We start from the raw sequence: 20,458 nt of genomic DNA on the forward strand, positions 1-20,458 counted from the left end.
TTTTTCAGAGGCTGAGCGCAGTGAAGATGAAGTTTGAGAATATTCTGGAGGAAATCAACGGTTTTGGGCCTTTTCAAATCCTCCTCCTCATCCTGCTGTGCACCCCGCGGATAGTTCTGCCCTGTCACTTCCTCCTAAATAACTTCATCGCTGCGCTGCCTCCTCATCACTGTGACATCAGCACCCTGAATAACGGAGGACTCTTCAGAAATTTAACTCACCAGCAGAGGCTGACCGTCAGCATTCCCGTACAAGAAGATGGGGTCCCAAAATCCTGCGAGATGTTTGCAGAGCCTCAGTTTCAGCTCTTAGCCAACAGCTCCGACAGCGCCGACCTGCCGACCGTCCGGTGTCAGAGAGGATGGGTTTACGACAACTCCACCTTCACGTCCACCCTGGCAACAGAGGTACGAGCACTGACATCATCCCATCAAAACATTCAAATATGAATAAAACAGGACACATTTCAGTGAGGGATGAGCCTTTACACTGCAGATGTTTTGACTTCTCTGAAATAATGCAGGAAGATCTAATAATATTAATGATAGTTTCATATCTTTACAGGACTACTAGATTCATAACGTAATAATGTTGTGTGTTTTAGTGTTTACTTTTGTGTACTCTAATTTATAATCTTGTATAACTTGTGCAAAGTGTCTTTGAGTACCAAGAGAAATAATCTATAAATAATTTCAGTTGGTGCTTTCTCAAGGCATTTTTTTAAACCACAGCCAATGTGTTTTAAACGCAATATTCAACTAATATTCTAATGCATTATTATACTACTACGGAAGCCCTGAGGGGCAAGTGACAATTTTTTTTTTCTGGTGGTCCATTTCTAAGTCCCAAAAATTCTTTTGTTCATGTGTGAAAGAGAGTGATACAATTTTTACTTTTGGCAAGAATTTTTTTTTTTTTTTTTTTGGCAAGAATTTTTGTTTTTAAGTATATTTTTACAGACTTCTTGTTTAATATTTTCTTTTTTCTGTTTATTCCTATCAAAATTTCCTCCGGGAATCAATATAGTATTTCTGATTCAGATTTTCGTTCGTTTCAGGTCCATATTATAAACACATAACTAAATATACAATCTAATAACCTTTTCTCTGTGATCTGCTTTTGCAGTGGGACCTTGTCTGTGATAGAAAAAGCCTGAGAAAAACCTCAAGCACAGTCTTCTTTGCTGGAATAATGATCGGTGCCATAGTTTTCGGATTCCTCTGTGATAAGTATGTGTATATAAAGTCTATCTCCAACATTTTCATGATGAAGTGAAATTCCAGCAGCTCACATTGTTGTGGGCTCCATGTTTGAATTTTAGATTGTTCAAATGACAATGGGAAAAAAATGCAATATACCTTATCAATTTTATTTAAAACGGTGTTGCAATCTAACTTTTATTAAAACAGTGGGGGAAAAAAGTTGGGTGGAATCAAAAAGTGTTAATGATATCTGTAATGGTTATTTAAATTTGACATTTTTGTGGAATTGTTCGTTATACTTTAGTTAAAAAATGAGATGCCACTGAAAAAAATGCAGGAGTCTTTGCTTTAAAGCTGCATGCAGCTGCACACGCTCACTCCTCACAGGAAGCAACTGAAAAAAAGACACTGCTGCTGAAAAAAAAAAAAAAAGTCATCAGACGTCACAGGCTGGGTTCAGTTTATTCCTAAGGGAGTTGCTCAGTGGTGCATGAAGCCAAAAAAGTTAGACTCCCATGAGTAAAATCACCAGGATTTTCTGCATCATTGGGCCCATTAAGCAGGCACACTAGAGACTTTTGCCGGTCAAGTGGCTAAATTTAGGAACAGCTAAAAGGAAACTTAATCCCAAATCTTCATGTTCATCTCACGACATCTTAAATCTACTTCTCATCTCCAGGTACGGGAGGAGAAACATTCTGCTGGCCTCGTACATCATGTCCATCGTGTTTGGCTTCTCCAGCGCGTTTGCAAACTCCTACGTTTTGTTCGCAGTGCTGAGATTTCTCACCGGCTTCGGACTGACCGGAATCGGCATAAATTCGATGGTTCTCTGTAAGCAAACAAGCTCACCGTAACAACATTTCGCTTGATGATACGTCACATGTTGTGTTCACAGCTTGTTTCTGACAAAATTGTACACACCTTGCAGGCATTGAGTGGGTGGACACAGGTCATAGGTCGTTTATCAGCGTGATTGGCAGCCTGTCCTGGGCTGTCGGTAACATGCTGCTGGCTGCGTTTGCCTATTTGGTGAATGACTGGCGGACGCTGATCATGACGGTCACAGCTCCTCTGGGCTTTGCAGTTTTGACCTGGTGGTAAGTGAGACGCAAACGTTTGTTAGAGTTTTACGCAAAAAGAACAGTAAGAGCGCCGCAGCGGCCGCAGGTTTGATTCCCACTGCTGACGCTTTGCTGCATGTCACACAAGCACGCCCACTCATACACGTTCATGCACTACAGTCACACTTTAATATTCTATTTTTTAACTGTTTTTGGTAGATTTGCTGACTTTATGTTGACTTTGTTTGTTTACATGGACTTTGGTTTTTTTTATTATTGTTATTGAGGTGAGATTTCCTACAACTTTGTTTTTTGTTGTTGAATTTATGTTTTCTGTTCTCTTTTGTGCAAATAAAACCAAACTCTTAACCTTATATCCTCTTTCTCTCCCCTCATTCATGCTAGAGCTATCCCAGCAAAAAAAGCCCCCAAAAATAATCTTTAAAAAAAATAATTTAAATATACATTTTCATGCAAAGCTTAATGAGTTTAGGTGGTTCTTAAAAAATAAGTATTTTATTTAAATCTGAACACATTTTTTATTTTAAGATTTACCTTTTTTTTTTTTTTTTACAGATTGAAAAACTGATTTAATTCATTAATACTTGATACAAGTTTTATATTTTCTGATTGCAACCTAAACTATGTCCATTTTGAATATGATTGCAGGTGGATTCCTGAGTCTGCACGCTGGCTTTTAGTCAATGGTAAAGTGAAGAGAGCCCACTTTTATCTTGACAAATGTGCCAAGTTCAACAAAAGACAAAAACTGTCATCCAAATTTAAAGAAGAGGTAAGTTTGGGCTTGATGTTATAAGGCTTTGCTTTGAGCCCCTCCAGCCAGTTTTACTTCCTGTGAAACAGTTATCGGCCTTTTTTTAGACAGAGAATGGGGGTGTGTTTAATAGTTGGACACAACATTAATCTATATCCATAGCAATGAGGTTGCAGCAACTGTATTTTGGGAAACAGCATTATGGCACTTAATTTGATAAATGTGCTCTTTATCAGAGCACAAATGAGACAACAAATAAGACAAAGCTGTGTTGAACAAATCAAGCATTTTTCGACATTACAAAATTTTTTTTTTTTTTTTTTTTTTTTTTTTTTGGTACCGATGGAATAATTAGAGTAACCAGTAGTTCTGCCAGTGTTTATATTGGCATCTAATCTTGAAGACAGACATGAAAAAACGCAAACATATCCTTTGATATTATCTATCCGCCTCTGTGCAGACACTCTCCAACATAGAAATCCTGGAAAAGCAGGACAAAAACTACACGTACCTTCACCTCATCAAGACCCCAAAGATGAGAAAGTTAACTCTTCTGACTGGGATTATGTGGTGAGCATCACCTCGAGAAATACCTTTGAACACAATAGAAAATATACTGCAGATTTATGGAAGGAGGCAGCTTACAGAGACATCAATAAGCAATAGTTTGTTGTGTATTCAACTCTACAGGTATGGCATTTCCTCAGCATATTATGGAATCAGCCTGAACATCAGTGGATTTGGTTTAAACATACACCTCACACACTTCATCTACGCGGCCATCGAAGTCCCTGCCAAGCTGATGATCTATTGCCTTCTTAACATCATTGGACGGAGGAAGTGCCAAGCCAGCATGGTGTTACTGACGGGCATCTGCATCGCCATAAACATCTTTTTACCGAAAGGTCATTGTTAGATTTCACAGAAATGACATGAAACACACATTTCTGTGTGATAATGTGACATGGTTCGAGCTGACACTTCAGTGTCTGTCTTTTTGTCAAGGTAGTTGTCATGTTGTACACACTTATCTTATTGCACGTGCTGAACTTTTTCTTTGTAGGTCTGTGGCACATGCGTGCTGTTGTTGCCGTTCTTGGAAAGGGCCTATCAGAGGCTTCCTTCACGATTGTCTTCCTCTACACATCAGAGCTTTACCCCACAGTGCTCAGGTCAGACACAGTAAATATACATATATATATATCTTCAGTATGCGACAACTAAAACTCCTGAACCTTTCCTATCTGGGGTCACACAGATGGTTTCATATCATATGGACAACTAATTGATTAATCGATTTACCTTCTGTCTCACCAGACAAAATGGTTTGGGCTACACCAGCTTTGTGAGTCGTCTGGCAGCGTCTGTGGCTCCGCTGATCCTGATGCTGGAGGACGTGTGGACTCTTCTTCCTCAGATCATCATCTGCTCTTTGTCCATCACCTCTGGCCTGGCGGCTCTGCTGCTTCCAGAGACGCAGAATGTGAGGCTGCCTGAGACAATAGACGACATTGAGAAGCCGAGGTTGGTTAATCAACACACGAAAAATACAATCAATACATGAAAGCCAGAATCTGTAAAATAAAAAAAAAAAATCTCTGGCGTCATCTGGTGGTAACATTGAAAACGACACTGAGACGCACAGTAATGAATGCTGACTAATGTTTTGCTTCTGATTTTCAAACTGAAAACTGAATTTGTGAGATCAAACAGAACAACTCTGTTTTTCATTTTGAGAGTTTTAAGAAAAAGTCTAAATTAAACATGTTTATATGGAGTATCATTAAATGACTGATGGACACAATAACATGAACAACTGAACACAGTCAGTGTTCTGGGTATGTGACCCTAAACAGGCACATTTTGGGTTAACACCTCCTCTTTACAAGCTTGAGTGCTGCCCCTACATTCACTTGTCCTGCGACCAAATCCATGTCCATAGTTGGGCACTGCCCTCGCCTCTCTGCCAGTTTGAGGAATGTGATTGGCCTGAAGCCACATGACTATATAACCTGCCCATATACAGTATGTGTGGGGGCCCGATTGGCTGATATATATGTGTCCGTATATGATAGGTTGTCTTGTTAAACCTTTTTTCCTTGATACCATTGTTATTTAAATGGACTTCGTCATGTGTTTTATAATGACCCTGATGGAGGTCACGAGCAGAAATGCCTCAGTCTGCCAGTAAGGACACTACAAGTACAAGTCTCACTGGAGGTTTGTCCCAATCAAACAAAACAAAAAGCTCCTACGTTTAGGGAGCTTTAAATATGAGAGGACTGTTTAATATGAGTCAGAGATGCGTCATATTTTAAGGCCGTAAGGTGTTCCTGAGCTCAGACAGCAGTGTTATGAGTGCAAACATTAAAATCACTGCCATGTTGTCATTGTGTCATTTCAGAGGAAGTGAGGTCTCCCGTCGCTCTGTGGAGGCTGCGGATGTGTTTCTGGAATCAAAGAGCACAACAGACACAGAAAAGTAAAACCAGGACTTTATGTACTCATGCAACATATAGAACTACCACGACCTTACTGCCTCCTGCACATGTAAACAGAGGAGACCAGCACACTGTTATCATGGATAGCACATCATGTCTTCTCTGCTATTGGTGAGAAAACTCAAAATCTATGTGTTTGTAAACATCGAGATAATGGAATTTATAATAACGTATTTATCAGGTACAATCTGACTAAACTATATGTTACTTATCAGCAATACAGTTTTATTTAAGGTACAAACTGAATAAACTATACATGTTACTTATTAATCTGTGGGTTTTATTTAATCTGAAATACAGTCTGTACTCTAATAGATAAGTGTTATCTAATCTATTGCACTTTTCTGTATTAGGAAACCAGACTTCTGTCTGCCATTGTTTTTTTATGTTGGCATGTTTCAGATTTCACAGCAGTGCCCTACTTTGTCACATCAAAGCTGCATCCAGTCAGTCTGGGAAAAATCAATATCAATCGATATGTCATCCCCTCTGGATATTTATAGCGTTGCAATTGCAAGAACGGAAGCAGATTCAACAAATCTCTGACATGTTTCAAGTTACAAAGCTTAAATGTCATAACATGTCCTCTGGGTCAAACAAACAAAAAAAACCCAACAGAAAAACATGTAAGTTAATGAGTGCATGAAAATCAGATTGCAATAAAATATTTGATATGTGCATGTAACAGAAAAAGAAAATATTGAATATGTGAGTTACACACCTAAAATATATAATAATAATCAAAATCCTAATTATTTTTCATGCAGATCCCCAAAAGTTCATCTTTAAATTTAGTATTTCACTATTTAGTAAGTATTTTAATCAGAAAAAGTAATTTCTGGACCTCTCTAACACTTCTTTCAGGCAGACACTCCTAACAAGCATAATTAATTAAGCTTTTCAAAGTTAACAAAACTGAATTTCTAATCATTTCTACTCTTGTAGAATTAACGGTTTGGTTTGGAGTTTGCTGACAGCATTGTAAATTTATTTATTTTAGATTTCTGCAGTGTTATTTTTCATTTGCAGCATGTTTCTGTTGTAATTGTTTTGGATTTTAATATTTACTTTTGAATTGGCATTATTTCCTGCAGCATGTTTCACCTATGGAATTTCAATGGAAATTTTGGCACATTGAAGCACATTAACCCTTGTCGGCATGAAGACACAGTCACAGGATTCCTGAGATCCTTAAAAAAAAATCGCAAAAATCATGATTATACAATCTTTTGTTCAAGTTTTGCCAAATCAAAAGTTTTACTATGTAAGTTGCTGAAATTCAGGTATCTGGGTTTACAAACATAACAGTGAGATCCGGGAGGGACTGTTACGTTCTTATCAGAATTCACACAACCACAGCGTCGTTCAGGCAGAGCGCTGGTTCATTCATGCTTTACAATGGCCGCTCATTCAACAGCTGCCCGGCTATCAGCTGACAGCTGACACCCAATCATACTCATGCAGGTGTAATCTGACACTTCTCAGACACTGCTGGGGTACTCATGCCAATGCCCTTTGCTGCCAGAGCTCTGTCTAGCCCGACTAATGTGGCAAGAGTGAGGTTACATGTATTTTAGAATAGAGTGCACCAGGAATGAGTCTGGAAGTCGATGGGTTTGTTGAATAGGTTTTTGGTTAGATGCCTGAAATTAAGGTCTGTGATTAAAGCTGAAAGGACCTTTATGTTTTGTTCTACAACATAAAATGTGTCAGAAAATAATACCAAACTTTTGAAACTTGTGAAGTGTTTATGTGTCTTTAAAAAGACAGTTGCCAACAAATGGCTACATGTGACTATAGATATACCCCCACACTGTGTTGGAAATGACTTAGCTTTTTACTTCTAGTAATTGCATTTAGACTTCAAAAATTGTAAAAATGAGACCCAAATTAAGACCCAAGAGTTCATAAAGGTTCAAAAACAGAAAACTTTTTTTTTCATAAAAATGAAAATGATACTCTCTTTAAAATGAGATCAGATGTGAATAAAACCGCACATCAACCACACTACCCCGAACCGGGAGGATGAGAACCGCCAGGCCATGACTCAATCACTCAGCAGAAGCAGAGCTGCGTTAAGCAAGAGGGCAAAGCAAAACATCATCCAGGATCTGCCACTAGAGAAAAGCCGGCACAATCACTGGAAACCCAAACAGAAACAGAGTCTGAACAAGCTACGCCAAACTGCAGACTAGGCTTGTAGTTCCACTTTTGGCCTCAATGTAAATTTGGCTTCAAAGCCTAGTGCTGTTCCCGAGGGCTTGCACACGACACGGTCTGGTGATGTCTGGCTGTTTACGTCATGGATGCATTACGAAAAGTCTGGATACAGCCATGGAGGCTGGGTCCAGTTAATTTCTATGAGAGCTGCTCATTGACGCATTAAATATAAAAAAACAACTCTCTTTCTGGATATAAAATTCTCAGATCAACAGGCCCATGAGGCATGCACACTAGAAACTCATGGCAGCCAAGCGTCTAACTTCCAATGGTGGAGCATCAGATTTCCAGGTAAGCGCTTTGCGAGGTTGAATAGTGGTCAAAAAAAAAAAAAATTGCGGCTCTTTTAGACTTTCCAAATGTTATTAAACTAGATGACTCAAATCTAGAGAGTGAAGGAGCACAGCCTTATCTGTTAAATCTAACCTGATTGTAAAAGGTCAAGTTCTGTGACTGAACTTTGGTTTTGGCATTAGCTCCAAAAATTCAACAGAAGCATGAATTGTCCCCAACTAGACTGACAGAGACATCTTTTTGCAAACAGTTTGTCCTCCTCAAAGCCTCGTCTCCACAGTCTCAGCCACAGTATCCACAGTGGGTCTCATGTTCCCTTTCGGACGTCGGTTTTGACAGCAGGGCAGCGCCTGCAGCACCTCTTTGAGCCCTTTGGTCATGAAGATGTAGAGGAAGGGGTCCACCAGAGGGCTGAGGTAGAGCAGCAGGTGAGACACCAGCCCAAGGTATGCCACCGTCTCCTTGAAGGACAAAGCCTCCAGGAGGACGCTGAGGATGAAGGGGACGTAGAGGAGGGTGTAGTTGGCCCATATCGCACCAATCCCCCACACTACCCTCCTCCTCTCTGGGGTTTTAGGGTTAGATCTGGAGCAGATCAGGGCCCTCCAGGAGTCCACAGCAAAGAAGAGGAGGAGGGGAAAAGGAGCGAGTAGAGACACAGCAAACCAGAGGGTGTACTTCAGCACGGCGAGGGCCAGGATGGCAAACGGAGCAGCCCACGCCACCAAGGTGACCGCAGGAGACTGCCTGATGCTGCTGCAGCAGCCAAGACATTGCGGGTAGGCCACCAAGAGATGGCGTTCCTGAGCTATGAACAGCATGAGGGTGATGTTGGTGACGACACCAAAATAGAAGATGAAGTCGGTGGCGTTGGAAGAGAAGACGGTCCCAGTTTCCATGTCCTGGTCCACATGGGGACGACTAAAGAAACTGACAATGTCAGAGACCAGGAGGAATATGACAGGCATGGGGACTTTGTTCTCACCTGGACAGACATCAGAGGAACAGAAACTGTCAAAATGAACACATCTCATTTCCCTCCACACGCCTTTCCTCATGCACCTGAAAACCTTAAACAGCAGTGCATTGACAAGGATTATTTGTAGCAAGTGAATCAGATAAAAAATGAAAGATAAATCGTGATATGGGGCCGAGCCCCCCGATACCCTCTCATCCCACTCGTGTGTAGGAGGTTTAAGCATACTTTGTAAATTATTGAAGGATTGTTTGTTTAGGTCGTTAGACATAGAGCAAAGTGAGTACCTTTGGACAGATTCTTGAGGGTGTAAATAGCCAGTCCGATGGCGGGCAAACCAATGCTGAACGTCAACCAGCTGATCACTTGGGCTACCTGGACTGTGGCGGGTGTAGTGGCATTGCCAGTGACATTGCCAGTGACGTTGAGGAGGACGGGGACAGTTGTTGTCACTGTGTTGCTGTCAGCCATAAGAGGCCTCACGGTGGCTATTTATATGTTCAGATCAAACCAGATTAGCATTGAGATCCTCAGAGTGCCGCTCAGCTGATGTTGTGATGAAGAACATCTCAGTCTAGTTTCAGTCAAAACAAAGACCAAAATCAGTTCTTTGGATAAACAAAATGAACATCTTATAGTTGTTACGGTCTTGATCGTGACATTTTTAAGAGAGATTTCAGTGTATTTTTGCTGTGAAGGCACACAGCCGAGGCCAGATAACTAAGAGTGCTTAGTTTATCTGTCACCCACGACTGCTGATGTGTAAAGTCAGTCCAAACTTGGCATAAAGACTGAGACCATCCAATCTGGCACCTCTGGACAACCCTCATGGTTTTTTTTTGTTTTCAGATATGGCATAATATATTTTTGTTAATGTCGGATTTAAACAAAACAGTTTTCCGATTAATCACACTCAAAACAATCTTGTTAAATCATTTACATGGTCAGGTACAAATAATAAAGGAATTATCCCAGATTTGGTTGAGAAACTCAAGAACTAAATTTTGCTGTCAGCAGACCGAATCACAGTAATTTTTGTGTAGAAACCCCCACACCACGAACATAAAATAAGATATATTGTGTATTGAGATACAGCCTACAAAAATGGCAATATCATTTTCAGCCCATATCACCCAGCCCTGATACTGAGCATCCAGACTGGGGGAGGGGAATTATTTTTACATTGTGAAAACGGAAGGTTCTGGTTACAGTTTTTGGCCACTATGGGGCGCAGAAATAAGATGACAAAATAAAAAACAGCATTATCACATCACAAAGCCATTATGGTGACCATGTAAGGAAACAGCTGCTCATATACACAATAGGAAGTCCAATACTCACTCTCTTTTTTGCTCTTGTTTGGTCTCCACCAACTCTTAAGAAAAATATCTGTTCGTTTAGCCGCTGAATGCTCCACTTTCCTCACCAGCTGGTCTCTGCCTGTGTCCGTCTGCTGTTTGGTGCTGGGCAGGTAGTGTACAGTGGGTTTACTGGAGCTCGTCAGATGAAAACAGCTCCTTCTGGAAACAGAGAAAACTGAGACTGAACCACACAGTAAGTGTGCAATAAGAGCAAAACTATAATCTAAAAGAGGCTGAAAAGAGCAGGAGATAATTACCCAACAGGTGTTTTTAACAGTACAATAAGTTGATGTTCATGTCAAAAATACTGATTATTGCAGGTTTAATATTCCTTTCAACACTGAGCTGAAATTGTCAGTATCCTTTGAAGCCAATTTTTGTTTTTTATCATAATTTACATATTTGAAAAATAAAAATTTGGCTTAATTCCTTGAGGATTTTTTTGTGTCACTTGCTTAAAGGCCCCATTTTAAATTTTATCCTCATTTACATTTCCAAAAAGCATTAATCATCTTGAACCATAATCTTACCTGCAGTAAATGCTGAGTCAACTTTCATCCACGAAAATACCCTTCATTGTAATCCCAACTGGTTTTTAAAGACCTTACTGCTGAAAAATTAAGTTATTCAAGATTAGTGTTGAATCCTGTTTAAATATCTCTATTCCCACTCGAGGAGTGAGAGGCAACTTGTCTGTCTGAATATCAAAGGAGATGTTTAAGTCCTGGTTTGTGTGTGTTTGCGTCAGGTCTTTTACTTGGAAGTCATTTATTGCAGAGCCTTCTTATCTCCACAGAGCTCAGCTGGCTGCTTTGAATGAAGCCTGGATGTGCTGAATATTCTCCATTGGTTTACATGGATCGCTCTGTGTGTTTATGATGATGCAGGGGGTGAAATTTGCATGAAATACTGATGTCAATATACAGCAACTGCCTTTATCTAATCTTTTTTCCTGTTTGTGTGTGTGGCTCTAAATAAAAAAGGAGCACTTCACCAATGTCACATACAAAAATCAATTTACCTGTCATAAGGAGTACTACTTCAGCTGATCTGTGCCTGTATTAAGTCCTCTGTGTCCCAAGAGGAGCGTGTTAAGTCAGAAGAAACAACCCTGATGATGAGTTAGGTCATCTAGGTTATCTTGCTTGGGCTTTAATGAATTTTTAATAGGCGGCTGTGTTACAAACTGGACGTGCAGAGTTGGTAAACAAGAAAGTAACCTCCGGTATTTGTGCTAAAGTTTCAAATTTGTGACCTTTGCTGTCCAAAGGTCAGTATCTTCAGATGCGTCAAAACCTCCAATGGTACCCCACTGAATTTTTGACAACTCGTGTTAAGGAGCAAAGCGTTTACAAATGGGTCCCAGTTTAATGTTCACACGCATGAGGGCAGATGGTGCGATTCATGCTCCTGCTGTTGGTTTCACGCTATTCCAGTGACCCACAGTGGTGTTAATGTGCAAAGAGAAGCAGTAATGCACCCAAAAAGGAGTGACCAAGCCAATATTTGTATGTGGTTTCCATGTGGATAATAAAATTGGCTGAAAATGGGCCCTACATGGGATTGCCAATGGGTTTCATATTGGCTTATGTGGCATCCACTTGGGTACCTCGCCTATGTGGGCTACTGGCATGGGGTCAATATGGAATCCCATTTCAGGCCCATTTTTCATCCCATTTATTACCCACATGGAAACCACATACAAATGTTGGCTGGAGAGGAATAAGACAGGCTGGCAAACAAGACTGTAAACTAATCACGGTCAATATATTTTTAAAAATCCTAGTCGGGAAAGACTGAAACATAAATTAGATGAATAACATAATCATATCTAGTTTATTTAATAAAAAACATGGTCTAGACCTATATGAAAAGTGACTTTAGATGATTTCTGTTGTGATTTGGCGCTATATATAAAATAAAATTAATTTGACCTTTTGGGGGGACAGGGTCTCGTTGGGTGGGGTGGTGTGAGGTGGAAATATAATGGTAGGGGGAACACTGTTAATAGTGTCCACTGATTTACACGTTACCTCGAATTAGTGTGATATTTGCTTTGAGGTATGTTTTGTCTCATTTGGTGGGTGTGTCAAAGGTGTTACCCAAAGCACCATGTTTTCCATTTAAATTAAGTTTCCTACATTTCGTTTGGGCTGTATGTGCACCTGTTAGATCAGGAGGAGGACCAGAAAAAACAAATGAGTCAAATTGTTTTGTAAATGAGAACAAAGGTTTTATATATATATGAATATATAAAGGTGTTTTATATATATATGACTGGTGCTGTTAGTTAGTTGCCCAAAATCTCATGTGATGGGATAAACTTTTGTAAATGCCTGTGAATGCAAGGGGTCATTTTTGAAATGGTTTCACACCATGAAAAGAAGTATGATGTAACAATGCTAAGAGAGATACAAAGAGATATGAGGACAATAACTCACTATAAAAGGATTTAGAAAATCTTTTTTTAAAAATTGTGTTTAATGGTGAAAGAAATGCATTTGATGCATTTGTTAGACCTCAAAGAGATTAAAAATTGAGTTTGGATGGCAACAACTAAATGTTAACATAACTTTTGTTTATTTTCCAGAAAACTCCACAGAGCACTTTTAAGTTTAATTTAAACCTGACTGGCAGTGACATACTGTACTGTAATATGTAAAGATCTACACTGAGTTCAAAGTTCTAAAAAAAATGAAAATGACGAGAAAGAAAAGGTTGGGAAACATTTCAAACTGTCTGTGCCACAGGGATACTGGCGTGTAATCTGAAGTACTTTGTTATCTGAAGAATGTGATACTGAGGCATCCCACTGGTTGAGTACTGAAGGTGTCGGCTTCAGTATTTGGCATGTAAATCATTGAACACGGTTTCCCGCGGCGGCACAGTTACTGAATAATAGAGATGACGCCACAGTCGACCCCACGGGCTGCATTAATCGCCCGAGGATAATAAATAAACAGCTGTTTGTCTTGCTGACAGCATCATTCAGACACATGAGCATTTCATGGCCACTGGAATGCGAGGAGCGTCCTCTTAAGCATTTGGAAGGAAAACATACTGTACATAGCAGACTATATACAGTCTACTGTATCTGCAAATATACAACCAGCAATAAATTGTTATGAATGACATACGATAGTAGTGCAATGGCGCAGAGTGCAAAGGGTGCTGGAATAAATATGGGATACACATGAGGTAGGTGGATATGACAGTAGTGATTAATAGTAACATGTTAAAGAATATTGAGTATTTAGACTATGAAATAAATAAATTACTGGTAAAGTGGATGCTTGGTGTAACAGGGACACTATGGACTGGTGTTAAGTGTTTATCAGTGATAGCCTGTGGAAAGCAACTGTTTTTGAGTCTGTTTGTTTTGGCTTAAAGCAGAGATCTTCAGCATTTTTTAGGCCAAGGACCCCTTAGCGGAAAGAGAGACAGAGCAGGGACCCCCATATATTGTATAAAGTTGAGCTCCATATTAAACTGAGCCAATAATATTGTGTAGGAAAGCCTAAAGTTCCATGTATAAAATGTCTTTTAATGGTGCAAACAATGTTTCAGGTATTAAATAATAATAATAATTATTTGCAGATTCATTCATTTATATCTAGTTTTTGGGAGGTGGAAAGTATTTTAGTCTCTTGCTCAAAATGCTACAAAGTGATCTATTAGGGCCCACAAGAATGTCCATACACTTAATTATAATACAGCTAATGGGTCAAAATGTTATGATATAATGAAACTAATAGCTTCTCCTCGCTGTTATGTATGGCGATTAAACATTTGCTAGCACAAATATTCACGAGTAACAGTTAGTCTATCATCAATGTTGTGCACTGTAAATCATGTGTTTTGTTTTTTTTTTAATGAATAGGCCAATTTATCTTATCTAATATTTTGGATTTATATACATGCATATTATTAGACTTATTTATAACATTTTGAAAAAAAACCCCAACTAAAACAATAATTTGACAGCCCCTCTACAGTAAAACTAAAGACCCTGTAAGGGTCGTTGTCCCCCTGTTGGAGACCATAGGCTGCATAACTAATGGATGTAGTTACTGTGACTTCACACACTGGTTTGTGGACTTAGTTGTTTTGCAACCTTGAGGTTGGAATTTTGGCCATTCCCATTTTGGTTTCTTGGAGCCAGAACTGAGCATATTTGGATGAGAGGTTGAGGTTGTGAAGTAGCAAGGGATGGATCTTACTCACAAAATATGTGTAACTTTGGGCCTTAAAAAAATGTAAGTGGGCAAGTTATAACATGGGGGTCTATGGCGATCTACTTTGTCCTGAAGCCAGCCTCGAGCTGCCAGTTGATGACTTGCAATTTTGGGCACTTCAGCATTGAAGTGCCAAAAACTGCAGTTCCTATAATGACCACTTGAGGCTGGCTCCAAAAGTGCCACTACTGCACAGCTCCACCAAATATGGTTACTGCCCAAATATGGCTACCTCTGGCTAACCAAGATGGTGACAGCCCGGAAGCTGAACTTGAGGCTTCAAAATGGGAGTCCACAAACCAGTGGGTGAAATCAGAGTAGGTACATCCATTATTTTACTCAGTCTATATATGTTACCTGCCAAATTCCCAACTCTGGAGGTGTTTAAGTCCTGAATGGTGGACAGGCTTGCACCAGTGATTTCCTCTGCAGTCTCAACTGTCCATTGTGGTCTGCTCATGTCCTGTTCGGTGGCTGATCCAAACGACAAAGTGATGGATGTGCAGAGAACCGACTGGATCGACACCTCTTGAGACAGGTTGAACTTCCTGAGGAGGCACAGGAGGTACATCCTCTGTTGGGCCTTTTTTTTCTAATTGTGTCCATGTTGAAAGTCCACTTGTGGCTCTGTGAGATGGTGGATCCCACAAATCTGCAGGACTAGGTAACACAGTGCTGTTGTGTACAGTGATGGGGGGCAGTATTGGGGGACTCCTCCTGAAGTCATCTCCATTCATCTCCCGGTTGTTCTGACCACACTATGAAAGTAAACAAGAATGGAATATTAAAAGTTATAATTGAATGCAATGTTACTAATTTTCTCACTAATAGACAGGCTTAACATGTGCTGGCAGTCTTTTGGTATGAGCTTGAAATCTGACCTCGATCTTTTTTAGGAGTACGGGTGAGGGCTTCACGAAAGTGGACCATGCTGGGCTATATGTTACATGATGTAAGCTGGTCAATATACCTCGTCAAGATGTATATCATGTCATTTTTTTTGGTTAAAGTGCGTCATACACCATTTTTGGTAAAGGTCAAAGCCTTACATAAGCAGAGGGAACCAATCATGAAAGACTTTTATGTTCTGCTGTGCTATAAAAGAGAGCCTTGGACCCTCTTGATCCAGAGATGGAAGGGGACAATCTGACATTGAACCTTACGTACTCTTTCCAGAATGTGCTGATCAACAATATATATGTTTCCATCAACCGATCCTGAGTACAGAGTGTTCGAAGGCAGATTTCCACAACTGCAGCACCAGGGGCAGCTATTCAACCTTCAGGTTATATGCAGACCCAATGCTTACCTCAATGAAGCCATTGACTGTTATAAGTTTAACAGATGGATCGTCAGAGATGCAGTCATTGGTGTAAAGGAAGATGAGCAGTGGGGAAAGCACATGCATGTGGACCCCTGGAAGAGTTTGTATCTGTATAAACTTATGGGGATCCCAATCAAAGAAAGTAAAAATAAATCTTTAGGAAGGACCAGAACTCATCGTCTAGATGATGGATGTAATTTTCTTTAGCCTCACCTGCTGCACCTGGTCCATCACGAGATGGGTGAGTTTGGAGCAGAGCATTTATGGGATGATGACGTTGAATGCCAAGCTGAAGTCCACAAGCAGGATCTTTGTATATGTCCCTCTGAGGTCAAGATGTTGGAGGATCTAGTACAGTCCCATGTTGACTGCATCATCCACTGGTCCACTGAGTTGTTTTCCCAGTAGACCAAGTGGTTGTGGTCCAGTAATTGGGTTGTGATGTCCCTGAGGTGGGACAACATCACTCTATTGAAGGATTTTATGAGCACAGACATCAGGGTAATGGGCCTGTAGTTATGTAATCCTGTGATGGAGGGTTTCTTGGGGACCAGGATGATAGTGAAGCATTTGAAGGAAGAGGGGACTTCACAGAGCTCCAATGATCTAAAAAAGATCTGCATGCAGATGGGGACTAACTGGTCTGCATGCACTTAGATGCAGGAACGTCTGTCCTGCAGGCCTCTCCACACTGACACAAAGTTGCTACTCTGATCTCCTTAGTCTGTATCTTTCTGGCCTGGTTGTGAATCCCAGGACAGGGATCGAATAGCCCGCCTTAATCGATCTTGCTCTGCCTCTGATTGGCTTACCCTGACATTCTTACCCTAACCCTAACAAATCCCACAGCTCTTGCCTAACCCTAAAGGCTGTGCAACACCAAGCTGACGGTCAGCCATCCGCCCATGTTTGGCTGATGTCTGTGGCCCTTGTTGATGCTGTGCGTCCCAAACCATTAGCCCTTGTCGATTCTCACTACCTTTTTTTGGCTGATTCAGCTTGTTGAAAGGGAGGAGGTTGAAACAAACTTGTTATAAGAGGTAAGATTTTTCCTTACAAATTGCTCACTGGTGCACGTTAAATATGGATTTAACGGTGGATTGTGTTGTTGATGTGCTAACTGGCTACCTAGCATTATGGCAGTCTTCCAACTGCTGGTACGGAGGGGTGTTTCCTCTCACACGGGCGCAGACCATACATGCTGGTGTGTTCCTGTGCAACCTTTTGGTCGAAACATGGCAATGTGAGGGCGACAGAGCAGGGGTCTTTCGTCGCCATTAGTTTTCAGATGTCTGCTTGGTGTATCACTGCCTTCACAAAGCCGACTGAAGGCAACAAGTACCTGCCACTCACAGGGAGAGCAGGATGGGTCTTTTTTTTTGCTGTCCTAGGGTTTGCCAATTTGCGTTTGGGAGCCCATCCTTACTCCTGAAGGCCTCCTCCTTGGCCTGATGAATCTGAGTTTTGTTGTAAACCAGGGTTTGTTGTTGCTGTAGCTGCCACAGGTTTTAGTTGGCACATGTTCTCACAAAAACTGATGTAAGATGTCACAGTATCAGAGTTCATCCAGGTCTGTGGCTGCAGCCTCAAAACCCTGCAATTAGTGCAGTCCAAGCAGGTCTGCAGCTCAGGCTCTACCTCGCCAGGCCATCTTTTCTTAGTCTTTACCAAAGGCTTGGAAAATGTCAGTTTCTGCCAGGAGAGTGAGGAGAGGATGAATCAGACAGTAATCAGAGAGTCCCAAAGCTGTGCAGGGAACAGAATGATAGGTGTCCTTTAATGTCATATAGTAATGGTCCAAGTTGTTTTATCCCTGGTGGGACACTTGATACATTCGTGGCAGTGGTTTACACTGTTAAGCCCTTTCTCATTGGATAAAAACCCATTAACACCAACTAGCATCTGGCTTTTGTCTTTAGTAGGAAAAGTTATAATTGGCGTTCATTTCTGGGACAAAAGACTCTGCAGGAGTCACAGACACATACTGGCTCCAGCTCGGACCTGCAGTGATAGAAACATGACAACCAAGTGAACACATTCATCATATTTGTCCCTTTTCTGGTGCAATGCTATGACATGAATCGCCTATGCTGGCAAGTCCTGAAACCTTTTGTCATCTCAGCAACAAATCCCACCATCACCACCTGAGCAGTGCTTGCATGTAGTTCTGAATTGGTCTGCACTGAGTTTTAAAGAGAGACTGAAAAAGTAACAAATAGGGCCTCACAATATGCAAATTAGATCATATTGCAATTATTTTTACAGAGTTTTGATTGCGATATCAATTGCAATTTAAGTGGGAATGATCATTTTTGAATTTATTTTCCTGAAAAAAATAAAATAAAAGTGACAACATGATTTTTCATTTTTCATCTAGAATATGATTTGTGGGCTGGAGCATCTCTGTAGCACCGAACTGCTTCATTTATAATGGTATGTTGGAATTGCCGCTCCTGTGATTTCGATTTTGCACTTGGCCACATTGCAGTTTTGATAGTAACAGATATAAAAATATGTACATTTTCACTGGTCTTGATGTTGCTTTCTACTGGTTACTAACAAACGCAACACAGCAAGAAAAAAACAGAAAGACGTCTCCTGACGATGGGAATGGAATCTCACCTGCATATAGAAGCTAATTTGGGTGTAAAAATGGTATTAAAGATGCCAAAAACGATGTGCAGGGATTCTGGATGTATCAACATGGCTGGATACCTCAAAAGGTAAGTAAATTGGAAGAGCAAAGGGTAAACCGATATTAAAATAATTTATGACAAATCTTAGTGATCAGACTTTAAACCCCAAATCCTGATTTGATTATTCATATTGTTGATTTTAGGATGCTTATAATAATGGCGACAATTTATTTCCGCTTTCTCTGTAAGTATTCAGTTATTATTATATGTTGGTAGAGTTTTTGAATGAACATAATAAGAGGAAACAGCTGTGTCATGTACAGTCACCAGAATAGTGTTAATAGGGTTGATACTTCTAGCTGGTTTGGATTAAAGCTACACAATCTGCGGCAGTAACACTCTGACCTAATCCTCACTTTTAAAACGTCACTTTAGGCCAAATATGTACAAACATTTCAACTGTAATGGTGAGAAAGCTAAATGAAATAACATTTATACTGTCAAGGGACAGGAAATATGTTAAAATACTGTTTTGAAATAATGTGAAATGTCTTTGTAGAAATATTTTTTTTTAGACAATAAGAACAAAATTTAATGAAAAATGTTCTGCAAGTTCCCAGGGTTTTCTGTAGCTGTGAGATAACTCAGATAACTGATATTTAATAAAAGCCCAACATAAGTCTAATGTGTCTGTGTAATCTCAGTGTAATGATGAATATAAATCAAGCTTAACTGTAAATTTGCCCTTACAGGACTCCATCTACTATGGTAAATAAATTTTGAGAAGTCCAGCGGCTGCTCCTGAATAGCTGACGGGGCGCTTTAATATACGTTGAACCCCCCTCTGGTCTTTTCAGTCGGCCTTTACAGACAATGTGTTCAGATCTTGCTACAGTTGACCCGTGATCAGCAGGGTGCTCAGAGGTGCTGTGTGTAGAGCTATTGTTTCTGTCAAAAGGCCCAGGGATGTTGCTTTGCATCATGGGAAAAACAGCGTGATGTCAGCAGGGGTACAGTCTTAATAACCTGCTGACTAAATGAACTCTGCAAATTCCAAGTTTATGCTTATCTTATGTTAGCTGATATATTTTTAATATAAAAAGCGTATTTTATTTGAATGAAAACCCACAAGTATCAATAACAAAATCTCTGAAAATAATACGCAGCTTGTGTTTTGTTTCTATAGTTTGCTGTACTATTGAAACAGTATGTTTATCTGCACTTAAAAGTGGCAGCCCTCTCCCTGACCTTACCCCAGCTCAGCAATGAGAGATCACATCAGTTACTCCACACTGAGACAGAAATAGAAGCCCTTGTACATTGCAATGCAAACCAGTACATCAGTGTGTGTGCTGAAAATGAAGAACAACAAGTCTTCTTTTAAGTTTGGCGACAATACAGTCTACGTATGACAAGGTTTTTAGAGAGGGAGGAGAAATGTAAATATAAAAGAGCATGGGAATAATCCTTCATAGTCTCACTAGACGTGATGAAAGTTGTTAAGTTGTTAAAAAATGGGCATGACTGTTATGTTAAATGGTAATAGCGGAAATTATTTATTAATGGGTCACATTAATTGGAGACAAGAGGACAAATTGTTATTGTCCTACCTTTTTCTTTCCACTTATAAATGTTTCTTGTTTTCTGTATTTCATTGACACTCAGTCTTTCCTTAAAACCTACATTTACATATATACATGTAGCCTTTATATATATATTTTTGTAGCTATTTTTTTCTATGAGTGTACATTTATCTGCTCTTCTTATATGCCCACCCCTTGTTAAATTTAAAATTATTGCTTTGACTGAAAACAACAACAGATAAATATTTACTTCTTTCTCCAACACTTTTAACTGCGCCTCATTAGAG

General features: G+C 40.0%; 2 protein-coding genes across 2 annotated transcripts; one reads left to right on the forward strand and one right to left on the reverse strand.

Annotated features, from left to right (window-relative positions):
- Positions 1-7: 7 nt before the first annotated feature.
- LOC121954855 (solute carrier family 22 member 7-like) lies at positions 8-5,679 on the forward strand. Its single transcript, XM_042502582.1, has 10 exons — positions 8-407; positions 1,126-1,229; positions 1,882-2,036; positions 2,134-2,302; positions 2,936-3,059; positions 3,502-3,611; positions 3,732-3,946; positions 4,105-4,213; positions 4,359-4,565; positions 5,446-5,679. The coding sequence occupies exons 1-10, from the start codon at positions 27-29 to the stop codon at positions 5,525-5,527; spliced, it is 1,656 nt and encodes a 551-aa protein (XP_042358516.1). The 5' UTR covers positions 8-26; the 3' UTR covers positions 5,528-5,679.
- Positions 5,680-8,316: 2,637 nt separating this feature from the next.
- Positions 8,317-10,992, reverse strand: LOC121954821. The gene is made up of 4 exons (XM_042502530.1): positions 10,924-10,992; positions 10,374-10,552; positions 9,320-9,606; positions 8,317-9,041 (listed from the first exon to the last, which is right to left on the reverse strand). Exons 3-4 carry the CDS (start codon positions 9,501-9,503, stop codon positions 8,317-8,319), a joined length of 909 nt encoding a protein of 302 aa, XP_042358464.1. The 5' UTR covers positions 9,504-9,606; positions 10,374-10,552; positions 10,924-10,992.
- Between the last annotated feature and the right edge of the window lie 9,466 nt (positions 10,993-20,458).

Source organism: Plectropomus leopardus, chromosome 15, assembly GCF_008729295.1.
Source record: "Plectropomus leopardus isolate mb chromosome 15, YSFRI_Pleo_2.0, whole genome shotgun sequence".
Classification (NCBI taxonomy): Eukaryota; Metazoa; Chordata; class Actinopteri; order Perciformes; family Serranidae; genus Plectropomus; species Plectropomus leopardus.

Excerpts from the sequence above, each read along its gene's own strand:
- LOC121954821 (XM_042502530.1), bottom strand. The coding sequence starts at position 9,503 with ATGGCTGACAGCAACACAGTGACAACAACTGTCCCCGTCCTCCTCAAC. Across the intron at positions 9,042-9,319 it reads CCTCAAGAATCTGTCCAAAG|GTGAGAACAAAGTCCCCATG; the intron begins GTACTCACTTTG and ends ATGTCTGTCCAG.
- LOC121954855 (XM_042502582.1), top strand. The coding sequence starts at position 27 with ATGAAGTTTGAGAATATTCTGGAGGAAATCAACGGTTTTGGGCCTTTT. Across the intron at positions 2,037-2,133 it reads CATAAATTCGATGGTTCTCT|GCATTGAGTGGGTGGACACA; the intron begins GTAAGCAAACAA and ends CACACCTTGCAG. Across the intron at positions 3,947-4,104 it reads AAACATCTTTTTACCGAAAG|GTCTGTGGCACATGCGTGCT; the intron begins GTCATTGTTAGA and ends TTTTCTTTGTAG.